This window comes from Thermobia domestica, chromosome 9 (genome assembly GCF_964235325.1).
Source record: "Thermobia domestica chromosome 9, izTheDome1.hap1.1, whole genome shotgun sequence".
Classification (NCBI taxonomy): Eukaryota; Metazoa; Arthropoda; class Insecta; order Zygentoma; family Lepismatidae; genus Thermobia; species Thermobia domestica.
In genome coordinates, this window is record NC_137462.1 from 276,016,604 (window position 1) to 276,040,856 (window position 24,253).

General features: G+C 34.7%; 1 protein-coding gene across 3 annotated transcripts in view; it reads right to left on the reverse strand.

Moving 5' to 3' along the window:
* The window catches only part of klg (klingon), a 1,029,592-nt gene that overhangs the window by 13,351 nt on the left and 991,988 nt on the right, over nucleotides 1–24,253 (reverse strand). For 2 of the 3 annotated variants that reach the window (XM_081726054.1, XM_081726052.1), the window contains 3 exons: nucleotides 14,136–14,266; nucleotides 8,614–8,860; nucleotides 2,753–2,856 (listed from right to left, as the gene is read on the reverse strand). In XM_081726054.1, the coding sequence (XP_081582180.1) occupies nucleotides 2,756–2,856; nucleotides 8,614–8,860; nucleotides 14,136–14,266 (479 nt within the window). In that variant the 3' untranslated portion in view covers nucleotides 2,753–2,755. The remainder of the gene's footprint in view (nucleotides 1–2,752; nucleotides 2,857–8,613; nucleotides 8,861–14,135; nucleotides 14,267–24,253) is intronic. The other variant, XM_081726053.1, reaches the window with a different exon arrangement.

Below are 24,253 nucleotides of genomic sequence, written 5' to 3' on the forward strand. Positions count from 1 at the left end.
AAATTGAAATATAATGAGATACGAATGTGTGTGAACGAATAGTCTTTTTCCCAGCAAGCTGGCTAAAATGAATTTAAATTTTTAGTGTGGGATTTTATTTGTTTGCTAAGTTCTAAAATTAAACAAGTTGCTTTTAAGAGTTTTTGGTTATAGTGAACACATACACCACAATGTACCAAAGTGGCAGCCTCTCGAAAATTATACTCTATAACTTTCTAAACAACTGTCAGATTTTTTTTAAACCGAAATTGAAACCACTTTATTTTTTATATCATATGACCTAAAATTAAGGGAGTTATAAAGTTTTAAAAATTTTAAACCATTCCAATTTGAAACAGTATGACGGACTGACCAATATAATATGAATGAACTGACCAAATTTGGCTTTAATCCATTCGCTTTTAGGGATGTTATAGTATCCACTATATAAAAGAAATACATTTTACTGTTATAGAAATAGATAGATATCGTGAAATCTCCGCAATAGATAAGACCTATATTAAAAATCCCACACAAGTTTGTCATAAACCAGAAATTATAAGAGGTCGCTGGTAAGAGGATGTGATAAAATGGGAGTCGTGATAAGAATTAGGTTGAGAACCACTGCTTTAGGCTGAAGGAGGCGATGAAAAATTGATGATGATGAAATATATTGCGAAAGACAATAGTAACATTCATATTCTGAGCGGGATTCAAATCCGCGACATACAGGACTTGCGATCGATAGCCTTTGATTGCTTAACCATATTAAAGTCTGTTTCAGGCAACCTGATAGGAAACTGCCCTACCTCCCACCCCTTACCATTGCAGAAGGGGAAAGCAAGTCGTTGATCTTGACAGGGACAGAAGCTTTTCCAATAAACATAATCGTGTAAAGTCTAAATTCGTACGTCAATTCACTCGCATCTGATGTTCAGAAAGCACTGCTGTTCCTTTTAACTATTAACCCTAATTACTGTTTTTAATTTTTGTCTTGTAGAAAAGTATTGCATAATATTTATGTACTAAAGTGTATCCTACGTAAATCATTTTATTGTCTTAACAAATATCGAAAACATTAAAATCGTTAAGAGCTTAATCTGCCCAATTTTGTATGAATGTCTAAGTTGATCCCTGACCGAACACAAGAACGGGAACTGCGGGGTTTCGAAAACAAAATGTTGGTAAAAATATTTGGAGCAAAAGAGGCATACATTCAGGTGAATTAAAACGCTATACAAGCTTTTATTTCACAACAACTGCAGGTCACCGAATATTATAGAAATAATTAAAATATGTATATACATGACACGTTACTTGTATGGGAAATACGCACCAAGTCACTCAAAAAGCCTGGGAGAAGGAGACTATTAGCTAGGCGAAAGAGAAGGCTTCCGGACAATGTAAAGCAGAATCTTTGAAGGATGGTACATTGACTTTCCACAGGTTAAAATCTAATGGAAATGTTTGTTTCTGCTACGATGAGCCTTTGAGCTCTAAGCCAAAGCGTTCGTTATTTTTGTATAATTGAACGATCTCATATTAATCGTTATTCTTTCTTTCTTATACAATAATCAACTCTTGTTACAACATTAGACTATCCTGCACGCCTGGGACCGCGGAGGCTCAGTGGTAGAGCCTTCACCTGTGGTGCATGGGGTCCCTGCTTCGATTTCAGCTCGCGCCAAGTGAACTTTGTGGTGGACAAACGCCGCGTGCGTGGCTTCCTCGGGGATTTCCCGTTTCCTCCCACTTCATTCCAATCATTTCATTCATTACTCATCATCACCGTCTCCTTTAGCCTAGCCGGCATAATTGTGGGACGTAAAATTCAAAGATTTCATTTTATATTCTGCACGCCATAACCGTCTTTCTTGCAAGTTAATTACTCCACATGCTTATTTCTATTAATGAAGACCGATAATATTTATATGACAATATAAAGTCATTTTCCCCTCTTTTTTAAGAAAGGCTCAGCAAACAAAATTATTTTAACACTATTATCACTGTGTGTGTGTGGATATATATAGTTCATTTTCTTGTTTTTTTTTTTAATGTAAGAACAACTGTTGATAAGAATGGAAACGAGAAGTGTTTTCTTTTTCAGGTTCTATTGTTATCACCTTAACGCTATGATAATTTACCATACATATTATACTTGGTTTTTGATTTTACACCGCGTGAGTGGGTTTTCTCGGGGTTCTCCCGTTTCCTTCCACTTCCTTCATTCCACCATTTCATTTATTTCTCATCATCACTGTCTCCTTTAGCCTAGCCGGCATAACCTTGGGACGTAAAACATAAAAATATCATTTTCGGTTTTCGATTTTATATTATGAAATTCTTGTATCAATAAGTAAATACCCATTCAATTACCAACTCTGCCATCCCTTGCCATTTTAACATTATGTCACAAGCCTGACAGCCAAAAAGAAGGAAAATAAACAATACAACTATTTAATAAAATTTCCATTAGAATACCACGTTACTTACCTCACTAATACAGGCAAATGTATTTAAGAGTTTTAAAATACGTAGTGTTATTACGGAAGTTGTAAGTTATTATTTAGACATATTTAGGTACACTCTATACCTCAGTATTCGGGGGCTGATGGTGGAAGACGGAACACCAACATTTCTGCGTGGTGGGGGAAAACATTTCTGGTTTTTCCTATCAGGTTACGTGAAACAGATTATAGTGGCTAACGGTCCTTCGTGCAACACTAATTGAAAATTGTTGATCTACATGAATCAAGTACTGCAATATACGTACCTCCTATAACAACAAAAGACTAGCAACAATAAGGTACCCTGCTATCGTTAATTGGCAACGTTCTCCAGGTGATGAAGCGGCTGCATGCTCTGCGTGTTCGTATTCTGCAAGGGAAACAAAATTCAAGGATGTAGGAAAGACAAACAAATAACACTGTTGCTACTACAAATTTAAGAATTTAATAAGGATTGAGTTTTGTGTGCCATTACCTTTTATGATTTAAATACATTGTTACACTTTTGTCCATGAACATCAAAACAACTTACATCGCTTAACATAACGGAATTTAACATTTGATATAGTGGGTGAGAGCTTTAACACCCTATACTTTTTCGATTCTTTGCCGAGAAAATACACGCTTAACAAACGTAATTTTATTAGCACATTGATCTGAAAGTTAAAACACAAGTAGCTTAATATTATTACTATCATTATTTCGAACTATCATCCACTGTAATCAACTTTGAATGTTATATCTTTATTTTTTCGGGAATTAAATGAAATGAAATGAAATTTTGAGTTTTACGTCCCACGGTTATGCCGGTTAGGCTAAAGGAGACGGTGATAATGAGTAATGAATGAAATGATGGAATGAAGAAAGTGGGAGGAAACGGGAGAACCCCGAGAAAACCCACGCACACGGTGTTTGTCCACCACAAAGTTCACTTGGCGGGAGCAGGGTTTGAACCCGAGACCCCTAGCACCAGAGGTGAACGCTCTACCACTGAGCCACCGCGGCCCTTTTCGGGGATTAAGACAGTTGAAATAACAACTAGGGTCGCCTGGTTGACAGGATTGTCGCCAACGTTTTTGATTGAAGAGAGGTAGATATTGTCTCTTCTGTTTTTAAATCATAATAATGAATTTATAAGGTTATAATACCTAAGTACCAAGGAAACTTATGAAGCCTAGAAAGCCGGCTTAAACTTTCTCTACTGTGATGGATATACGTTTAGAAAACACAAGCCATGTCATTATTTATGTCTTTGTAGTTGGAAAGAGAATTAAAACTTAATAAACAGATACGTTGAAGGTGATAACTATTAACGATTATAAATAAGTTGGTGTGATGAAAAGTTTCCCAAAACATATCAAAATTATTAAAATTTTGATATGTCAAAATTTGGGTCCTGAATTCAAGAGGGCGGACTTCAAAATGGCAGTCAGTACGGTAGTACATATAACTGGTTACATCATCAAATTTGCTTGTGATGATGTTATCTCCTTTGTCACACAAAATTAATTTCAAATTTTGTCATAATGTAGTTACTACGATTCAAGAAACATTTAAAATTGGTTGTGCTTACAAAATGCCCTAATCCAAAATATTCGACATCTCTATCGATTTCTCTATTGTTAAGGATTAAGTCAGTGTGTTTGATGTTAAAATTAAACTAGCAGAATACGAGTTCCTCGCACGGGGAGAATACGTTTCATTTTGAGCATAAAAAGCTGAATTTGAATTTAAAATGCATCGAAAGTGTCACTATTCGTCTCAGCGACCCCAAAACCATGTATTCCATATTAAAATCGGTCATTTTTATATATCTCTCCCCTCTCAAGTTGCGGGGCTGAATTTGGATTTAAATGGCATCGGAAGTATCACTGTTCATCTCAGAGACCCCGAAAACTATGGATTCGACACTAATATCGGTTATTTTCGTTCATTTTACATATCTTCCCCTCTCCCTCACCTTACCCTAAGTTGCTCCATCAAAGTGAAAAGATAAAAAAAACATCCCAGGCCCGAACTTCATCTATGTTGAAAATTTGATCGAGATCGGTTGGAGATTGGTACAAAGTCACAAACATAGTGACTTCCATTTTTTACATATATGGAAACTGTATTTTTGGTTATACCATTATTGTAGTGTTTATTTACAGTGTTTAAAAAGTAAAATAAAAACTTCATGTACATTTCAATGACCCACAGCAATTTAAAAAAATAATCAATACACTTCCTTGTTGTTATTCTTCCTAACTCGCAGTGTTTGCTATTACAAAGAATATTATATTTGTAATATGGTGATCATTATATATAACACATGAAATAATAAGCAAAATACAAACACCAACTAATGTCCATTGTACTCTATTAATTTAAATATTTCTGTTATCAGTTGTTTTGCAAACATTTTTTGCAATATGAAAAACATAAACATATTTTTCCAACACATTTGTACATGAAAAAGCATGGGATGTAATAATAAAACAGAATATTTGTAACTCATTTTATATGCGTATAAAATAATTATTCATGGATGGAGGAAACGCAAGTGTGGCATTTTTCTTTTCTACTGGCATCAAAAACAGTGCAAAACATAGTAACGACTCAGGTTCAAAAACCATGTAATGTGCATCGCATCGAATCTAAAACGACAAATATAATAATGCAGGAATTTTGTTTTCTGTATCATTGGTTCCCATAAAGATTTTATTACCGTCAATTAAACGACTGATATTAATATTAACGCATTTATTTCTATTATGAAGTTAGTATTGATGGCACAGTAACGTTCTTGGAGATCGTGTTAGGTCAGTGGTGGAGGGATCATCTCGGGGTGGGTGTTCCTGGTTCGATTCGAGCTCCCACCAGGTGAGTTTTATGGTGGTCAAAGATCGTGTGTGTGGATTTTCTCTGGTTTATCCCGTGTCCTTCCACTGTCATCATTACATTAATGTTATTAATTTCATCATCACAATTTCCTTTAGCCCTGGTGCATAATCGTGAGAAGTTAAACTCTAGAAAATAACGTTCTTATTATACACGACGTTTCGAAAAGAATGGCCTGATTTTGGGCGGTAATAATTACGGAACATGGGAACACAAGGATATTCTAATATCGGCTATAAATATTTTGAGTGCTTACATTTTACATTTTTCTGCAGCAGTTTGTCTCAGGTTATCAAAAGCGGAACCTATCAACATGGATCCAAACTAAGACTAGAGCTTGAATTCAGACCAGTTAGGGTCTAACAGTACATGCCATTTCCCACCACACTTTCTCGCCTCCAGAAGAGCTGGATACAAGGTTAGATATTATGTTAACAGCATGAATACACAGGATTCGTATAACGAAACCTTGCAGGTATTAATTAAACAACTTGAAATTTGTTAAGGAGATTGACTTGAATGTTTTTTTTATTATTATTTCCAAATTAAAATAATGTTATATTTAAATATAATATAATTCACTTTTACAAAACAAGCTGTATCTAAATAAACCAGGAGGAGGAATCAATAAAATTAAGCCACTCAAATCCATGTTTATTCCTCCTTTTATCGAAACAATTTCCCATATCAATCAGTAGATTTAAAAAAAAAACCCGCAGTTATTTATAGACTTTAAATTCCAAGAACAAAATATAAGAAAAAGTCATATTTCAAAAAAATAGTATTTTGTTGGTTAATTAAATACGGAAAAATATATTAACATGTTACTATAAAAGCAAGATGTAACTTTGTATAATCCGTACATCGAATTTAAAGTTTAAAGAGTTAGGTTAAAATAGAATTTAATTATATACCATACTAGCAGCGTTCACCCCGCTTCGCTGCGGTCACCCCGGAACGCAATAAACTTTGTTACTTAGATAATTTTTACTTTTTCGCTTTCAAGTGATATGATAAAAACCATAGAAGATTGCACTAATGTTAACATTATATCGCCTGTCATTTATGTTAACCCGCCCCGCTTCGCTGCGGTCACCCCAACCCGCCCCGCTTCGCTGCGGTCATCCCCGAACGCAATAAACTTTGTTACTTAGATAATTTTTACTTTTTCGCTTTCAAGTGATTTATAGCGCCTGTCTGTTATGTTAACCCGCCGAGTCACAGGGTCATGCGGGTTGCATATAAATACGTTTATTTTTATACCTATGATGAACTAATAACAAAGGATTTGTACGTATGGACACCTGAATGGTCAATTATCTCAAGACACTGGTAATTGAAAATTAAAGTGATATGATAAAAACCATCTAGGGTCCACATCCTAACAACCCCCCAAAAATGAAAGAAATCGGTTCAGCCGTATTAGCGTGATGAGCGGACAAAGGATTTTTTGTACGTATTGACACCTGATTGGTCAATTATCTCAAGACACTGGTAATTGAAAATTAAAGTGATATGATAAAAACCATCTAGGGTCCAAATCCTAACCACCCCCCAAAAATGAAAGAAATCGGTTCAGCCGTATTAGCGTGATGAGCGGACAAAGGATTTTGTGCGTTCTCTTTTATATATATAGATAGTACCATATCCAGAATAACTGACAATATACTAAACATGATTAATTTTTAGCTTTATGTATAAAACATCTTTTTAATATAATACAATAAAATTTTAGGATGTTTATTATAATGTGTTATGAAATATCCTTCTATAGTGTGTATTCTTCTATAATGTTCATAACTTGTATTGTGGACTATAATTAATTGTTTCTTGTATGTATTATGACACCTAAATAATTCCTAACAAGCTAATATTAGTAAAATAATACTGACACCATTTTCCAGGAGAAAGTTTGGACCCAAATATTGACGATCAAGTATTTACGTACAATCTGTTTTCTATTAGTTGCAGGTATTGGGAATTAGCTTTTGATATTTCTCTACATTTACAAGCAATTGCCATGTTTTCAACAGGGTTTAATTCACATTGAGCAACCAAGAGACCGCGAAGTTTACGGGCCAGTTGCATTTAAGCGGGAAATGGAACATGCATAATCAAAAATGGGACACATTGCCTTCCAATACTCATATAAGTGCCCAAAAGAATAGGTCATTGCTTAAAACATTCTTGAAATGTTTGCCTGGCAGGACTCTTGCTGGAACTATAAAACGATAAAAGCAGCACATTTCTGCTATTGATAGAAAACAGTAATCGGGTATAACTGTAGCAATAACAGTTCTGACGTGATGTACGGTACATCGTGGAGATCCTGTGTTAGGAATAGTGCACAAACTTTGTTCTTAACTTACCCTCGCAAAAAGAATTGACGTGAACCTAGTCTGGTGTCCTTAATAGCTAGCGTAAGAGTGCGAACTGTTGAGCCAGGTATGAGCCAAACTGAACCATGAGACTATGTATGTGCCACATGACATAAGATGGACACGTTGAATATTTTAAATTTGGAAATATGATTCGTACATATTTCATGTTATAGAGATTCAAACCCATCCCTATATTTCACTGAAAATTCAGTCCTTTATAATGTTTCACCGAATTCGTGAACATAATCTAATTTTTAAAAGACGAGCAATCACAAAAGACAAAAGTACCTAATGTTATATCTATATGAACTTATTTGAATCATTCTTTAGAAAATGCAATGGATTTGTATGATGAGACTGCCGCCATATTCTTCATCACGCTACAATATGTAAGATATTTAGGGGGTGCTAAAATATCCGTATCCGTGACTTCAAGTAGACTATATACCCTGTACCGCCAATTGAATACAGATTATTTATAAGCCGAAAGCTATAAATGATAAAATTTAACCCTATTCAACAATAGGAAAAATCTTCGAATACAGTTAATTTATTGTCCCTCAATTTGGACATTGTCACTCAGTATCTGCATCATATTTTCTCTTGATATGTAGCAATCATTGTCTACAATACAAATCCAGGTAACATGAGCTAAGTTTCGAGACAATTAGCTACATTATAAAGCTGTGTGTATTACTTTATCACAATTTTAATTAATTCAGGAATGACATCTATTTGGATCAGTTACGAGGTCCAAAATTTCTGTTGGAAAATGAGGTCTAGTTACAAGCAAGCTAACTTAAAATGTAATATTAGTTTTGTGAATAATAATATGGTTAGAATACGAGATAATGTAAAGCAGAGACCTTGGGCGTCAATCAGTGCAGGGCTTGGCTCACCTGCATTAAGGGTGGCAAATCGGAAACTTTCTGATTCTTCGCTTTCTCCGTATTGGTTCCTTGCTCTCACAGTTGCTTCGTAAGTGCTGCCAGGTTCAAGGTTTTTAATATTGTGGTACATATAGTGCTCGAAGGAAGTCTCTCGTTTTGGTGGATGGATAATGAATTCATGCCAGGGAATAGCGTGAAATCCTGTGCCATTATCTCCAGTGTCCTAAAATAAAATTAAAGTACTATTAGTTTCAAAGTTTTGTAAAATCATAAGAAAATACTTTAAGATCAAGCATAGCTACCCTCAGTTATATTACATGATAGCGTGTCTTTAGTTATCTACAAATTGTTATATTGTTAATTAATTTCAACAAAGAAAACGGTTAAATTATATAACTAGATGTATTGTATCCGTCTCTGATACTTTCAAATTGTAACTTCCCGAAAATACAAATCACTTCGACTAACTGTGATATGGTAAAGTCTACAAGTATCAAAATTTTAATACCAAACAGACCGTAACTATCTCTGGAAAATTGAAGATGCTCTCAGAACACGCGGAAACTGACTGAAGAACTGACACACACACAAAAAAAAAAAAAAAAACACGGTATATTATACATATATTTGTAGTTCTAATGGAATAATGTATGGTACGGTACAATCTTAGGTAAAATATTTAAAAAATAAATAAATTTTGTCAGCAACCTTTGACCTGAAAATTGATCAATTTCATTTGGATTGCCCCATTTATTTATTTACTAACCTTTTAGCTCCCAATTCGGACTTAAAACAGCCGAGATGCAGTAATTTAAGCCTTTACCTCGCCTACAATTCAGGAGCTACTTTCACCATTATTTATGCGAAACATGTATACAGTATATATGTATATTTGGTATTTGCACTAATTTTGTACTAACACTTAATTCGTAAAAATTTACCAGAGAAAAAGAATTGACGCATTTATTTTATTTAAGTTTCAGAAGATATTTCAATCTCCGGTTGTATTTATTTGTATTTATAACGTTTCAGATGATATTTCCGATCTCCACCAAATATTTCCTGCTATCGAATAATTTCATGGCATTCGTCTTGAACTTGTTCGTACAAAGAATTCAGAAATCAAATTCTATCTTCAGTTTTAATTGTGTACAAGATTCGATTAAGTCACTTTTACAGTCAAACTTTGATTTCCTGTACATATTTGGGCTAAGAAAATTGTGTGGTTTGTTATTACGTGACCTGAATAAGTCTTACGCTTTTAAGACTGATAATCGTCTGGAAGTTCATAGCACAATTGGATTTGCGTTTGTATTGCAACAAATATATAAGATATTTTGTGGTTTAGTGATTTTAGGAATCCAACATCTTCAGAGCACAAAAGAGTTCTACCAAAATAAAGATATAAAAGAAAGTATGGTATCCACTTTCCTAGTATGCGCAAGTAATTTGTAGTATGGAAGTCCGCAAGTTAGTGTCATAGTACGAGATATTGATGTCGTTAATGTTTAAAATATTGGTATACAGACTGAATTATATTCAATGTTTTAACATCTATCTTTCTTCTATAAACTCTATAATATTATTGCTAAATACGATGACACCAAATGTAGATAAAATTAGGTGTGTCTATGGAACATTCCTTTCAAGTCTTATATGAATAAAATTTATTTACAGTCCTAGTAATTCGGAGCTTCTTATAATAAAATTGAGATGAATTCTTTTAGACACATCTATATATTCATTTTTGAAACTCACAGCTTTCACTGAGTTTGATCTGACTGTTCGTATAGATGGGTTGCCACGTTAAAAGAACTTGTAGCTGTCATAAAAAAGAATCTTGAAACCCTATCATATTTCACCATGTACACATAGTCTTGAAAGGGTCATAAAACATTTTTTCCATCTTTCAAGGAGTTGAACAGTGTGCAACTTTCTGGGACGTCTTGCTTGCTACCTGCTATCGCCCTCCACCTGACATAAAAGAAAAAACAGTTTCGCCGCTTCCAAAACAACGGATTCTTTTGGACAGGGAGGGGAAGTGCGCCAAAATACAAGTTTTTAATGAGGAGGTTCACTGTTTGTCCACTAGAGTGCAGTGCTGCATGTGTGGAGACACCTTTCTTGCTTTCAGGAAGTTGTAACGTCCAAAGAGTAAATAGAAAGATCGGGTTTCAAGGTTTTATTTTATGACAGCTACAAGTTCTTGTAAAATGGAAACGAGCCATAATATGTGCCTGTTGGAGACAAAGCGACGCAGCGCGCTGCCCACGCTCCTCGCTAGGTTGGACGTAGTTCAGGCGATCGCTAACAGATGACGTTAGAAACGCTCAAACAAAGAGGGCTGTTGCGCCAAATGGTGGAGGTGGTAGTCCGTAATATGTTGTTGTATATTTGAACAAAACCTTCTAGAAAGTGAGCTATTCAATTTATTTACAACTGAATAATTTTCTAAAAAATTGTGTTTTTCATCTACTAGTTAAGAAGGATACTATAGTCTGCGTCACCCAAATTGGCGTGTATCATCAGCCAATAAGCTCGCAGTGTACTGTCACTAAACCTTCAGGGAGAAACCTAATCATCCATAATTGTCCACAAACACGAACAAAATCAATTGTGAGTGATTAGATTTCTCCCTGAAGGTTTAGTAACAACGTACTGCGAGCTTATTGGCTGATGCTACACGCCAATTCGGGTGACGCGGACTATAGTGTTTTAGTGCAGCTTTTTTTTTTCAAATTGTGGTCTGCGGACTGTAATTGGTCTTTGAGACCTGCTCTTGTGATTCCCATAGATTGAACATTAGTCCGAAAAAGACAGAACAAATAAATTTAAGTGTATTTCTATCATACACTATATTAGTTGATTGGAGTTCTGCATCTCTTTTCAGTACCGAGACTTTATGAATAGTGGAGCAACAGTTTAAGGTCCTAATACGAACCAACGTAATGCGCCCTAAAATGTCTTATTATTGAGCTGAGCGAAGCGAAGCTCTTATACTCGGGTTAGCCGTTTGGTTGTCCACGAACTCCTCCTAGACCGTTTGGCCGATCTCAACCAAACTTAGCACGCTGATAGAGTGTGTCGTGCTGAGTGACAACATAGGTTGAAATCAAACATCCGATGTACCATCGAGGAATAATCACCGAAAAACACTTACTCCTAGACCGTTTGGCCGATCTCAACCAAACTTAGCACGCTGATAGAGTATGTCGTGCTGAGTGACAACATAGGTCGAAATCAAAAATCCGATGTACCATCGAGGAATAATCACCGAAAAACGCTTCCTGATTACGTAGTTTAAGTTCGCTCAGCTCATTTCATTGCAATCGGGTATATCCATTGCATTCCTAGTTATTAAATATTCTTTATGGTTTTCAATAATTTTGAAAGAACAAAGTGTATTTTCTTCTGTTAACACCAACAAAAAATAAGCTAACAATAACAATAATTTGATTAATAATATTCTTAAAATATAAGTATGCTGGTATTCTAGTATTACAATTTATATTACAATTATTTATTTATCTTGAAAATTCAACAGGGATAAACCTCTAATTATAAAAATCTTACATAAATTAAAGTACATTATTTCATGTCATACAGAAAAAACAACAGAAATACAAAGAAGGAAACAAACGTAATCACGAAAAGATAAAAGGTAACAGAAAAGCTTGGCCAGTCAATCATTACATTACAACATTTTCAACTTATTCATTTCACAGCAGCAATAATAACAACATGTACGATATTTTCATCTTATATATATATATATATATATATATATATATATATATATATATACAATATTCTTTAATATTTTTAAAAAACTTTGGTAAATTAACACTGAATTCTAATTCTCCATACTTACTAGCTAATTTATTATGTCTTGCACATTCTATATAACAACGAGTTTTGTCAAGAAATAGTTCTCGCTATACTACTTGTTAATAAATCTTTTGACCTCAAATTGCATTGTCTAACATTAAAACTAATTTTTTGAAGAAAGTAAACGCTATCCATTATTCCATTTATTGATTTATATTAAAAATATATGATCCAAAATTTCACGTCTATCAGTCAGTGATATACAATTAATTTAAACTCTTAAAAATTCTACATAGGCTATGAAATTCTTTTATTTAAAGCCGATTCATGATCTTTTGTAACAGAGATATGAAGAAAATCTTTTAATTATTTTCTAATTCCTTTTGACAGGATTTGAAATTCGGTGACCAAATTATTCTAATTTACTTCTCATTCAACAGTAATTTAATAAAATATGCATCCGTCAAACTTTGCGTGTTTCTAATTACAAAACCCAATGTCCTATATGCTTCTGCTACTATATTATCTATGTGCTTCCTAAAGCACATGTGTGTAAACTCAACGCCCAAATCTTTACTTTCATATTTTCTGGTTATCTCAATATTACTAACATACTAACTACTTGTTTAATTATTAACTTGTTTGCGAAGGAAACAGGAGTAGAGTGGTCTACAGGACGTTTTGAGCAATAAAATTGGTCCCCACTTCAAAGGGGTTGAGAAATGCTGCCTTAGAGACGAAATATTCTTAATATAATTTTCCTAATATAGAGACGAAATATTCCTAAGCATTTTTATGAAATTCTCCTTGAGTAATTTGCTCAAAGTTGCATCTGGAACGCGTGTTAAACGAAAGAAAAATGGAGATTATGCAAAATTGGTATATGCTTTCTTGAATGATTGAACTATGAGATAGTAGCATATATTTTAAACTAGCAAAATACTCGCACGGGAGAATACGTTTCACTTTTGAGAAAAACGTCAATTTGGATTTAAACGGCATCGAAAGTGTCACTGTTTATCTCAGCCACCCCGAAAACTATGGATTCGACACTTATATAGGTCATTTTCCATCATTTTTAAATATCTCTCCCCCTCCCCTAAGTTGCACCGTCAAAGTGAAATGATAAAAAAAAAATCCTAGGTCCGAACTTCATCTATGTTGAAAATTTGATTGAGATCGGCCTCGTGGTTCAATAGTTATTAAGTTTTACTTATTTTTATATATCTCCTCTTCTTCTCCCTTAAGTTGGACCGTCGAAATGAGATGACAAGAGTCATTCCAGGTCCAAATCTCATCTATGTTGAAAATTTGATCGAGATCGGTCGAGTGGTTGAAGAGTTATTAAGTCACAAAGATAGTCACTTTCACTTTAATATAGGCCTACGTATATATAAATAGATAAACATTACATTATTATTAGATTGCTGGTATTATCAAATAGTTTTCTCTCTCTCATAAATAGCCTTTCTTCCTCCAACAGAATTAAACACATACCAAGTACAATTTCAATTATGAGTGGGAATGAACAGACTATATTCAAGTTTTAAGAATATAATAGTTAAGATAGCTCAAAATTACTTAAGAATCTAGCACTCCACTACCTGGGTTGCATTCCCACTGTTGTAAAATGTCAAAACTTATTCTGCTGATAGACTGTTGATATTTACCTGTGGAACTTTCCTATATCGGAGTTTGACGTCGTGGACTGGAGGATAACTCTTAACGACCCAGGTGAGATTGTAGCTGTTTTTGGAGTTACTCAAATGGGGACTCACTATCTCGGCTTTTCCAGCTCTACCTACAATGAAAAATAGTTTCCTTTAGTATAAACTAGTAGCGATACAATAAAATATTGTTGCAGAGATCCACCATCGGTACTATTTTATTTTATTTATTTATTTATTGCATATTAAACACGAAAGGTGTATACTCATTGATAGTGTTCAGTAGTACACATAAATGATTATATAGTATTTGTTCTGCATGCTAAACTATGTAGTAAAAAAAAAAATATTTACATCAAATGTTTCTATCGTAGGACATTTTATTTGGACACCATTATGTATTGTGCACATTTTCTTAATGTATTAGTACGCTGTGGTTGTTCATGAAATGTTTATAGCAGAAGTCCGTTTTCCTGTTCGGAGCATAAAGGGACATTTCGGACAATAACATTGGCGAATCTATCTCATTATGTATAAGTTTATGCAAAAAATACAGAAGGAAATTAGTTCTTCTTGCTTCAAGAGAATACCGTACATTGAATAGCTTGGTAAGAGTTCAAGACATTTTTCATATCGAGGATGAATCTCCGTGTCTTTATATATTAAGTAGCAAACAAATTTTGACTGAATTTGCTTCTAATTGGTGTGTATATTTTTGCGCACTAGGATTCCATATTATGAACGCGTATTCCAGTTTTATAAACACTCATGTCCAAAATTATTGTCGCATATCTATAACTGTCTTCTTGTAAGAATATAATTTGATAATGATTTTGCTGGGTACTTTTATACTGATACTATGTGTATAATCGGGAAATGTATATTTGTGGTAAATTTCATTGGAAGAGAATTATAAATAAAAAAATTAAATTAGTAAAACAAAATGTTGCTAAATGGACCACAAAGGTTCCTTTTCGTTATATTGTTCTAGTTTACTGCTCTTTTGACATGAAATTTACCACATGCATGTTCTTGCCGATTATTCACATACTAACATTATAAGAAATACCGGGCAAACTCTTATCAAATTATATTCCTACAAAAACATATTTATAGACATGCGACAATAATTTTGGATATGAGTGTACATATGCAGCATATAGAATTTTAAGAACGTTATTGTTCTTCAATTCACTTCCAAGTCACATTACAAATCCGAGATTTCCGTAATCCTCATTTACGATTTAGATGAATATCAAATGAGACGAATATATAATATTTTTGGTTGTTCTTAAGAGAATAAACACTGGTTCGTCCTTTGTACGTATTTTCCGTGGAAGTCTCAAGTATCTATAATTATATGATATTTATAGTTCTTCAACGGATAATATAGTTGTCTTATTTGCGGATGTATATAGTAAAAACTACTAAAGTTTCAATACTTCCTTTGATTACACATATCTGAAATCCTGAATCCAGACATTACATACAAAGTTTATTTAGTCTAATTATAATAAATTTATAGTTTTACTTCAATAAAATGCATTGTCATGCTTGCTCACATTACATAATATGCTAAAATTTACAGATCTTCAAATTTACGAATACCTTTCTTAATAGCATTGGTAAGAGGATGGATTTAACAGTTTAGGTTCAAGTCTAATTTTCAAAATAGTACAGCATTAGTTTACCAGCTGTAACTACCATCGTAATTTTCGTACAAAAATAATGTATACTTCATTATCTGTGGAAGAGAATATCCTTTCTGGTAATACAGTACGAAAGGGAAATTTTTCATTTAATTTACGTAAAATGTTATGATAGGGAGTTTTAAACTAAAACCGTGTTACAAAAGACAGCAGGAAAGTTTTGATTTTGTTCTGAACTTTTATCGTCAACGAACATTACTACAAACACTAATAGAATCGCTGTTACTTACGTATATTCATGTGTCATTTTTCGTTCTAGTCTTACATTTATTGTAATGTACCATCATGGTGTTATAAAATAACTGAGGGGGCGTGGTGGTTCAGTGGTAGAGCGTTCACCTCCGGTGCTTGGGGTCCCTGGTTCGATCCAAGCTCGCGCCGTGTGGACTTTGTGGTGGACAAACACCGTGCTCGTGGATTTTCTCGGAGTTCTCCCGTTTCCTCCCACTATCTTCATTCCACCATTTCATTCATTTCTCATCATCACCGTCTCCTTTAGCCTAACCGGGACGTAAAACTTAGATTTCATTTGGCGTCCGAAAAGAGAGTAATTCTCTAATAATATAAATTGAATTTAGATATTCAACTAAAAAAATCCAGTTTACAACAAAGCTACAATTAAATTGATTATGATACGATTTATAGAAACGAAGTATGTTCAAAAAGTAATCGAACATTTGAAATAGCGCACCAACTGGCAGAGAGAGCGCGCTGCAGCTACTGAGTGCATCTAGCGGCAGGTTTACACAACAAATTGCCATTTACCGCGTTTCGCTATGACCATTAGTTGGCGAGATACAGACGCGTAAGTAAGGACGTGCTCAAGATGTTCGTCATATTCAAGATATAGTGACAACGAAAAGCTTGAAGAACAATGTGCGTGTGTAAAATTTCGCTACAAATTTGATAAAACATTTACAGACGCATTTCAATTCCTTTTCAATTGTTGTAGGGTCTACTTGTCAAAAAAAAAAAAAAAAAAAAAAAAAAAAAAAAAAAAAAAAAAAGAAGCACGCATGATTTGGTCAAAGATCGAGGTGATGTTAATTGTATTTCTGATTGGAAAGGCATTGTCCAACAAGAATTTGTATCTCGTGGTCAGATGGTGAACAAAACAGTTGTACTATGATATTTTCGCTCGGTTGAGGGATATTGTGCGCAGGAAGAGGCTTGAATTGTGGGAAAACTAGATTTGGATGGTGCCTACTCATGCTATGTTCCTCATCCGCATTCATCTGGCAAAACAGACTCCCGTTGTGCACCATCTATCCTACTTTCCGAAACTAGCCCCAGCAGAATTTTTCCTATTTCCTAATTTTAAAATCACTTCAAAAGATTTAAAATGACGTCTTTCCATATTTTAGAGAAGATTTAGGACAATGCGACAAAAGACTTACATACCATCCCAGAAAGTGCGTTCCAGGAAGCTTTCCAGAAATGGAAGAAATTTTGAGAATGGTGTATTTCCAGTAGAGGGGACTACTTTGAGGAATGCAATGCTTAAAATATTATACAATGAGCAATCAAGATGTTATAGTGAAAGTTCGGTTTCTCTTTGAACATATCTCGTAAATCTCAGAAGACAAAAGATACTTATTGAGAGTTTATAGCTATTTACATACTAAGCTATAGGATAACTCTGCAAGATGACTCTTGAACCTCATCTATGTTGAAATTTGATCGAGGTTGGTCGGGTGGTTCAAGAGTTATTAAGAGTCTTCATCCCGGCGAAATTAAAATAACGTTAATTTTACAGTAATTATGTGATATCTTCAAATAGATAAAAGATAATCGAAGTGTGGAACAAGAGCGCCCTAGACAATATTATTTTACATGAGAAACCGTTATCACGACTCACTTATCTGCTTTCGATTTCGTGTCACTTTGAAAATTGGCATTTATTTTCGCGTTTCTAAACAGCTGAAAACGGAAAGCCACTAGGTGACTTGTGATAACGGTACCTCACGCAAAATAATATTGTCTAGGGCGCTCTTGTTCCCTATTTCAATTATCTTTTATCTATTTGAAGATATCACATAATTACTGTAAAATTAGCGGTATTTTAATTTCGCCGGGATGAAGACTCTTAAGTAACAAACATAGTCACTTTCAGTTTTAGTTATTTATATATATATCTCCCCTTGCCCGTTCCGTAAGTTGTAGCGTCAAAATGAAATGCTAAGAACCATACCAGGGCCAGTCCACATCTATGTTGAAAATTTGATCGAGATCGGTCGGATGATTCACGAGGTACGAGATACGAAGTTACAAACATGATGACTTTCATATATATATATTGCAGATATGTGGAACATGTTGAAAAAACATAGGTAGGAAAAAGAGGAAAGAGACGGAAGACACTACAATTTATGCAATATACTAGAGGCTATTTACTGATGAGAATTCGTCGCAAGTAATGCCCAATGAAGATGAAATCTAAATGTTGAAATAGAAATTAAGATTTATCATGGAATCACCACATCATTGTTCTGTTTAGAAGGAACTTTGAACTCCTGCATTTGTATGGGAACTCACAAATGTTTTGAGCATGAGAAAGAAAACTTGTCTGTAGTTCTGGAATGTTTTAAAGGTATGAATATTTTTTTGATCAAAGAGTATGAAAGAAACAGGCCTCATGCCTAGCGTTAGAACAAAAGGAAGATATGGATCATTGATGTTGTGGTCACAAGCTCATACGAAACGAATATAGGAATCTTGGTTGCGGTTGTGTTCCTTCTGTTGTTGTTCTAAATATTGCAATGTCTGTAAAGAGTAAAACCGCAACACCCTCCGGAAAACTGAGTATCTTCTGCGCCTCGACATTTTAACTTTGTACCCAGAGGGAAATCTCTTATGCTTCTCTGTTCGCTAAAGGGTAGAATGGTTGTCGATGTTTAAGCCTTTTGAAATATGGTTATAAAAAGATGATTCTTTAAAATGTCATACAAAGATACAAATAATTCTGAGAAACAAGTTATGGAATATGAATGTCAACTTTTTTATAATATTGATGTACAAAAATGGTAAACTTGTTATGCATTCACGTAGTTGTCGTGTTAATTTATTTTGGTTTATTTTTCATGCTTTTATCCTGTCACGCTAGAGAAACCTGGTAGTAAGCATTTCTTGTTTTAAGTTCCGTTTTACCAGCGAAGTGCCAATTCATTTTATTATTTACGAGGTGTAATCAAAAAGTACGGTAAATAATCTTATTAGAAACAAAGTAATAAGATTCCATGGAATTTGGTTTAATCTCCTTCAAAGTACCGTCCTTGGCTAGCAATGCACTTATCCCAACGTTGAATCCATGACTGGAAACATTTCTGGAAGCCTTCTTTTGGAAAGGTGTTCAGCTGCTTTGTCGTGGTCCTCTCTTAATGTCAGGAATGGTGTCAAAACGTTTTCGTTTAAGCACTGTTTTAATGTTTAGGAAGAGCCAGAAATCACATGGTGTTATATCCGAAGAGTACGGTGGATGTGGACTGACAAAATTTTTTTTCGGCTAAAATCTTGCGGATCAAAATCGATATGTGGGAAACGAATTTTGCACTCACTCGTTTCATTTGCAAAGTATCGGATAAAATGTTTTGCACGAATCCGTACGAAATACTAAGTTCTTTCGTAAGCTGTCGAATATTTATTCGCCTATTTGAATGAACAATTTTTTGTACGTTTTCTTCTGTTTCTAAGGTTAATGGACGTCCCAAGCGTTGCTCGTCATGTACCGACTCATTTCCGCTTTTAAATCGCTCATACCATTTGTAAACAGTCTTCAGAGTTACAAGGTTATCACCATATACCAATTTCAACATTTCATGAGTTTCTGTGCCACTTTTCTTGCAACTTGAAACAGAACTTAATGTTCACGGGTTGTTCGAAATCCATAATGAGCGATATACACAGTAAACATAACCTCATTCTAGCGGCTCTACACGCTGACTGGCAAGTCAGAAAGTGTTCCAACTTGACGCTGCCTGTTTCAACGGATCAGGCTATCGGACAAATTACATTAAAGGGTTGTAACGCCAGCAGCTGCTGCTAAGAAAATCATTCACCATATTTTAAATCACACCTTGTATTTGAGTTCTTATGTCTTGTAGTTATGATGTTTAGGCTAAAGATGACAATGAATACTGAATGATTGTGGCGGAATAAATGATAATACGTAATACCCTTTTTCTGATCAAGCTTCGAACTCATGACTCTTTTGTAATCTTCACCCTAATTTCAGACGGCACAATTTTCCCACTGTTAGGTACAGTCGGCTGGTCAAGTGACTAGTACCATTTCTTTCAGTGTTCATGGTAGCAAGTTCGATTCTTAGTGGAGGTAGACCAGATGTACTTCAAGTAAAAATCATAGTAGACAGATTCATCTAAAGTGTCAACGAATGATCCTCTTATGTTCAAATCAGACGTGCCTTTATATGAAATGTTAGATGTGTTCCGCGCGCATTTTATATTTCGTTATTTGAAAATTTCCCGTGTGTATCTGATAGAATAAAGTAAGTTCTGGACTTTTCTTAATAATTTAAATTAGATTCTGGAAACAACCTGTCATAAACCACTGAATTAAAACAATTGGTATTTTTGACAAGCCAGAAATATTTAAATAATTTTACAAAATGCTAATTTTAATATTTACATATTACTAGCAACGGTTACCCGTTTCGCTGGGTTAAAATAAAAATTTTTAATGCACAACTCCTTATCTCATGTGTTTTGTACTCGTCAAATATGATATTTTTGTTTTTTAGTGGCATGTATTCAAACGGCATCGAAAGAATCACTGTTCATCTCAGCAACCCCAGAAACTATGAATTCGACACTAATATTGGTCATTTTTTAAAATCATTTTTATATATTTCCTCCTCCCCCAAATTGCGAGGCTGAATTTGGATTTAAACTGGATCGTAAGTATCACTGTTCAACTCAGCGATCTCGAAAACTATAGATTCAACATTAATATCGGTCATTTTCGATAATATTTATATCTCCCCTTTCTCTACCACTAAGTTGGACCGTTAAAGTTAAATGACAAAAACCATGCCAGGCCGGAACCTAATCTGTGTTGAAAATTTGATCGAGATCGGTCCGGTGATTCAAGAGATTAAGGGTCACAAACATAGTGACTTTCAATTTTATAATAGATATAGATTGTACAATAATTTTGGAGATATAATTTTGGAATACTACAATATACTCTACATAATCAAAAATATAATATTAATTTGTTAAGTTTTCCACTTCAGAGCCTATAATAACGTAGAAATTAATATCAAAGGGTTTGAGATATGATATTGTCATTGCAGATGTTCCATCAAAATCAACCACAAGATGCAATTGAACCAAAGTACAAGGGGGAATAATGAAACAAATATGATAATACATCCTATCATTAAAGGTCACCCGGATGTCTTTTGCAGGTCATTTTCTTGATGATTCTTGATGAACGAATAACTCGAATGTCCCTCTTGTTCCCCTAATGTTTGAGCGAAACAAATTGAACAATAATAGACGTATCATCTTGGTTGAGTTCCTTCTGTCAAAATCTCAACCACAGACGCATTTATATATGTATACAATGAAGTGATGACACAGTGGCTAAAAGGGAACAAAATAACCAGTTCCCCTCCCCCATCTCTGTTTACCCTAATGCAGAGCAGACTTACTTAGCAACCTCTTTAAGCTGTTCTTGCGTGACTCTTCTGCCTATTTCTTTTTTGTTCTAACGAAAACGCTACGCCCCTGTTCTTTGTTTTCCTCCGAGTTATTCTATTTTCGATTGTCAGTGTGTCCGGGTGGTCACAGAGAAAATGAAATAGGAAGAAGAAACAAGAAAACAATCAGTCTTCCTATTTTTCTTTCACTTTGTCTGCTTCTTAAGAGATGGGACGAGGAAGGGGGTGACATCCCCTTCTTCCCACACCTCCGCTTGCTGTCACTTCCAGTTCTCGCTTCAGTTTGTTCTTCAATAAAAGAGGAATAAAAAACAACACCAAATATAGAAGGTTTCCATTCAACGGAAGAGAATATTAGAGCAAGTGGTTTGGAGAGAAAAGCTGGATCAATCAGGAGTAAATTCATCCGCGACACAAAACATACTTCTAGTCCTCTTTGGATGATCAGCCATCCATCAGCTGATTTGTTCTTTTAGTTTCCAACCGTTTTTCATGTCATCAACTATAATGAAGTTCTCGATGAGTACGAAAGTTTGTGTTGTACACTGATAGAAAAAAAGAGAGCTTACTTTTAGTCCAGGAAATCTGGAAAAGCGAAACTTACCAGAATACAGGCCAGACTTTCTAGTTGCCAGTAAGTAACGTTACATTCAGAATTTAATCATTATATATGTATTATCACGAACTTAGCCGTATTATAATGAGCTCGTTAGTGGATAGCACACGCGCCTTTGGCGTGGTTTGATTCCCGGTATGAGTTCATGTGGTTCGGATTCCACATTAATCAGTAGATCCACGTCTCATATACCCTCGCTGCTGAAAGGGACGTTAAATTCGAAATAAACTCATTAGCCATGCAGTATTATGAAATTAGCCATAATTAAAGAATTTGCAGAATTTGAACTTTTTCTCAACGTTTATACATATTCCTTGCGTAAAAATCTTTTTGTTTGGTAACTCTGTACTTTATAACATGCATCCTCCTGAATTAACATTGATACACACTGTGCTACTTTTCCTTTCTATCTCCTCCTCATCATGTGTAGTCTGCCATTATTGGCAGGTCACTTGCCGGAACTAAGAACCTTCCATGCTGCTTTAGCTAACTTCGTCTTCACGTGCAATTTTCCTTTTGATATTGTCCATTAACTGTGGCTTCCTTCATCCCCTCCCTCTCTTTTTAGCCACCATATCCTTTAGCACGTACTTCTTGATACAGTTTCTTCTTAGCCAATGTCCCAACCAGTTTCTCTTTCTCTTCTTAATATTATTTAAAATTGTTCTTTTCTCCCTCACCATTTCTATCACACTCACATTCGTTTTCCGCTCGACCAAGCCAATTTTCTCCATTCTTTTCTATACCCATATTTCGAAGGCTTTCAGTCGTTTCTTCTTCATTTTTGCGTAATGTTCATGATTGTGCCCCATCTGGTCTATGGCCTGCCCTACTCATCTGAAAAAATTAAATTTTGTCATAAACTTCTTTTTAGCCATTGTATCCTACCGAGTACCTCACCTTCAAACACTTCCAAAAAATGATGTTTTAACATTTCTCAATATCAAACCTCCCCTAGTGAGAAACAAAATTTCTGACCTAATATTTTTGCATAAAATTGTTAATGGCCATATATCATGTGAACAGTTATTAAGTCAGATCAATTTTCGCGTACCCGCTAAAACAACACGATCTAGTGATCTCTTTTACACTCGAGCTGCGAGAGTTAATATTGTCCAAAGGTCCCTTCTAAACCGAATTGTTAGCACGTATAATCAGTTACCACAAACTGTAGACGTTTTTTTCAAATGAGCATACCTTCAGATCATCTATAAATAAACTATTTTGGTAATGTTGCCATTGTACTGTACCATCTTGATTTCAAATTGTTATTCTATTTCTACGTTACATAATTGTTAAAATGTTTCAGTGTAAAATGACCTAGTGCTGTATCTAAAACCTATTATAAATAAATAAATAAATAAATAAATACAGTACAAAGTCTTGGTAGGATAAAAATCTCAAATATCACAAATATAGCTACGGTTGCCTTACCTATATCTTGTAGAAGGGGTTAAAACCAATAACCTTCTTGTGTACGCCGTAGTAAGGTTTATGCTCAAAATGGGTCATTTTCTGCTTCAATTCTCCCTAAAGGATTGTCATATTGTTTGCCGCATTTGTAAAGTGAGTACCTGTCCAGAGTAGCTGATTGGTATTATGGTTCCGAGTTTGTTATACTATAAAGGCGTAATTGGATTATGTCAGTGCATTGTCTTCAATCAAAATGTCGCAAACTATGATCTCAAAAATAGAGGTAAAGTTATTTTGATGCGAGACGTTTAGAATGACTACCCATATCCAAGCTAAAAGCTATCTTAGTCTTTCGCAACTGAGCTTGGTTAGTGTTGAGAAGAACCAACGTTAAAAACACAAACATCCATCTGTAAGTGATCTCACTCATCTACTGGTCTATATTTTATTTTACATTTTTTCAATAAGGCATTCAATTCACGTACCTGCGGTAATTAGAAAAGTGAAGCATGCTTCATATTCGTGAGCCATGCATTTCTGCCTTCTTCTGATTAAAAATTTCCATTCCAAAAATATACCACGAGATTACGGAGCGGACATTAGCGTATAAGCACTCAACCACTTCTCATTCCGGTGAAGAGCTCCCGTGACTCAGAATATGCATGGCCACAGCCCAGATGTGACATTACAAATTCTAATCACC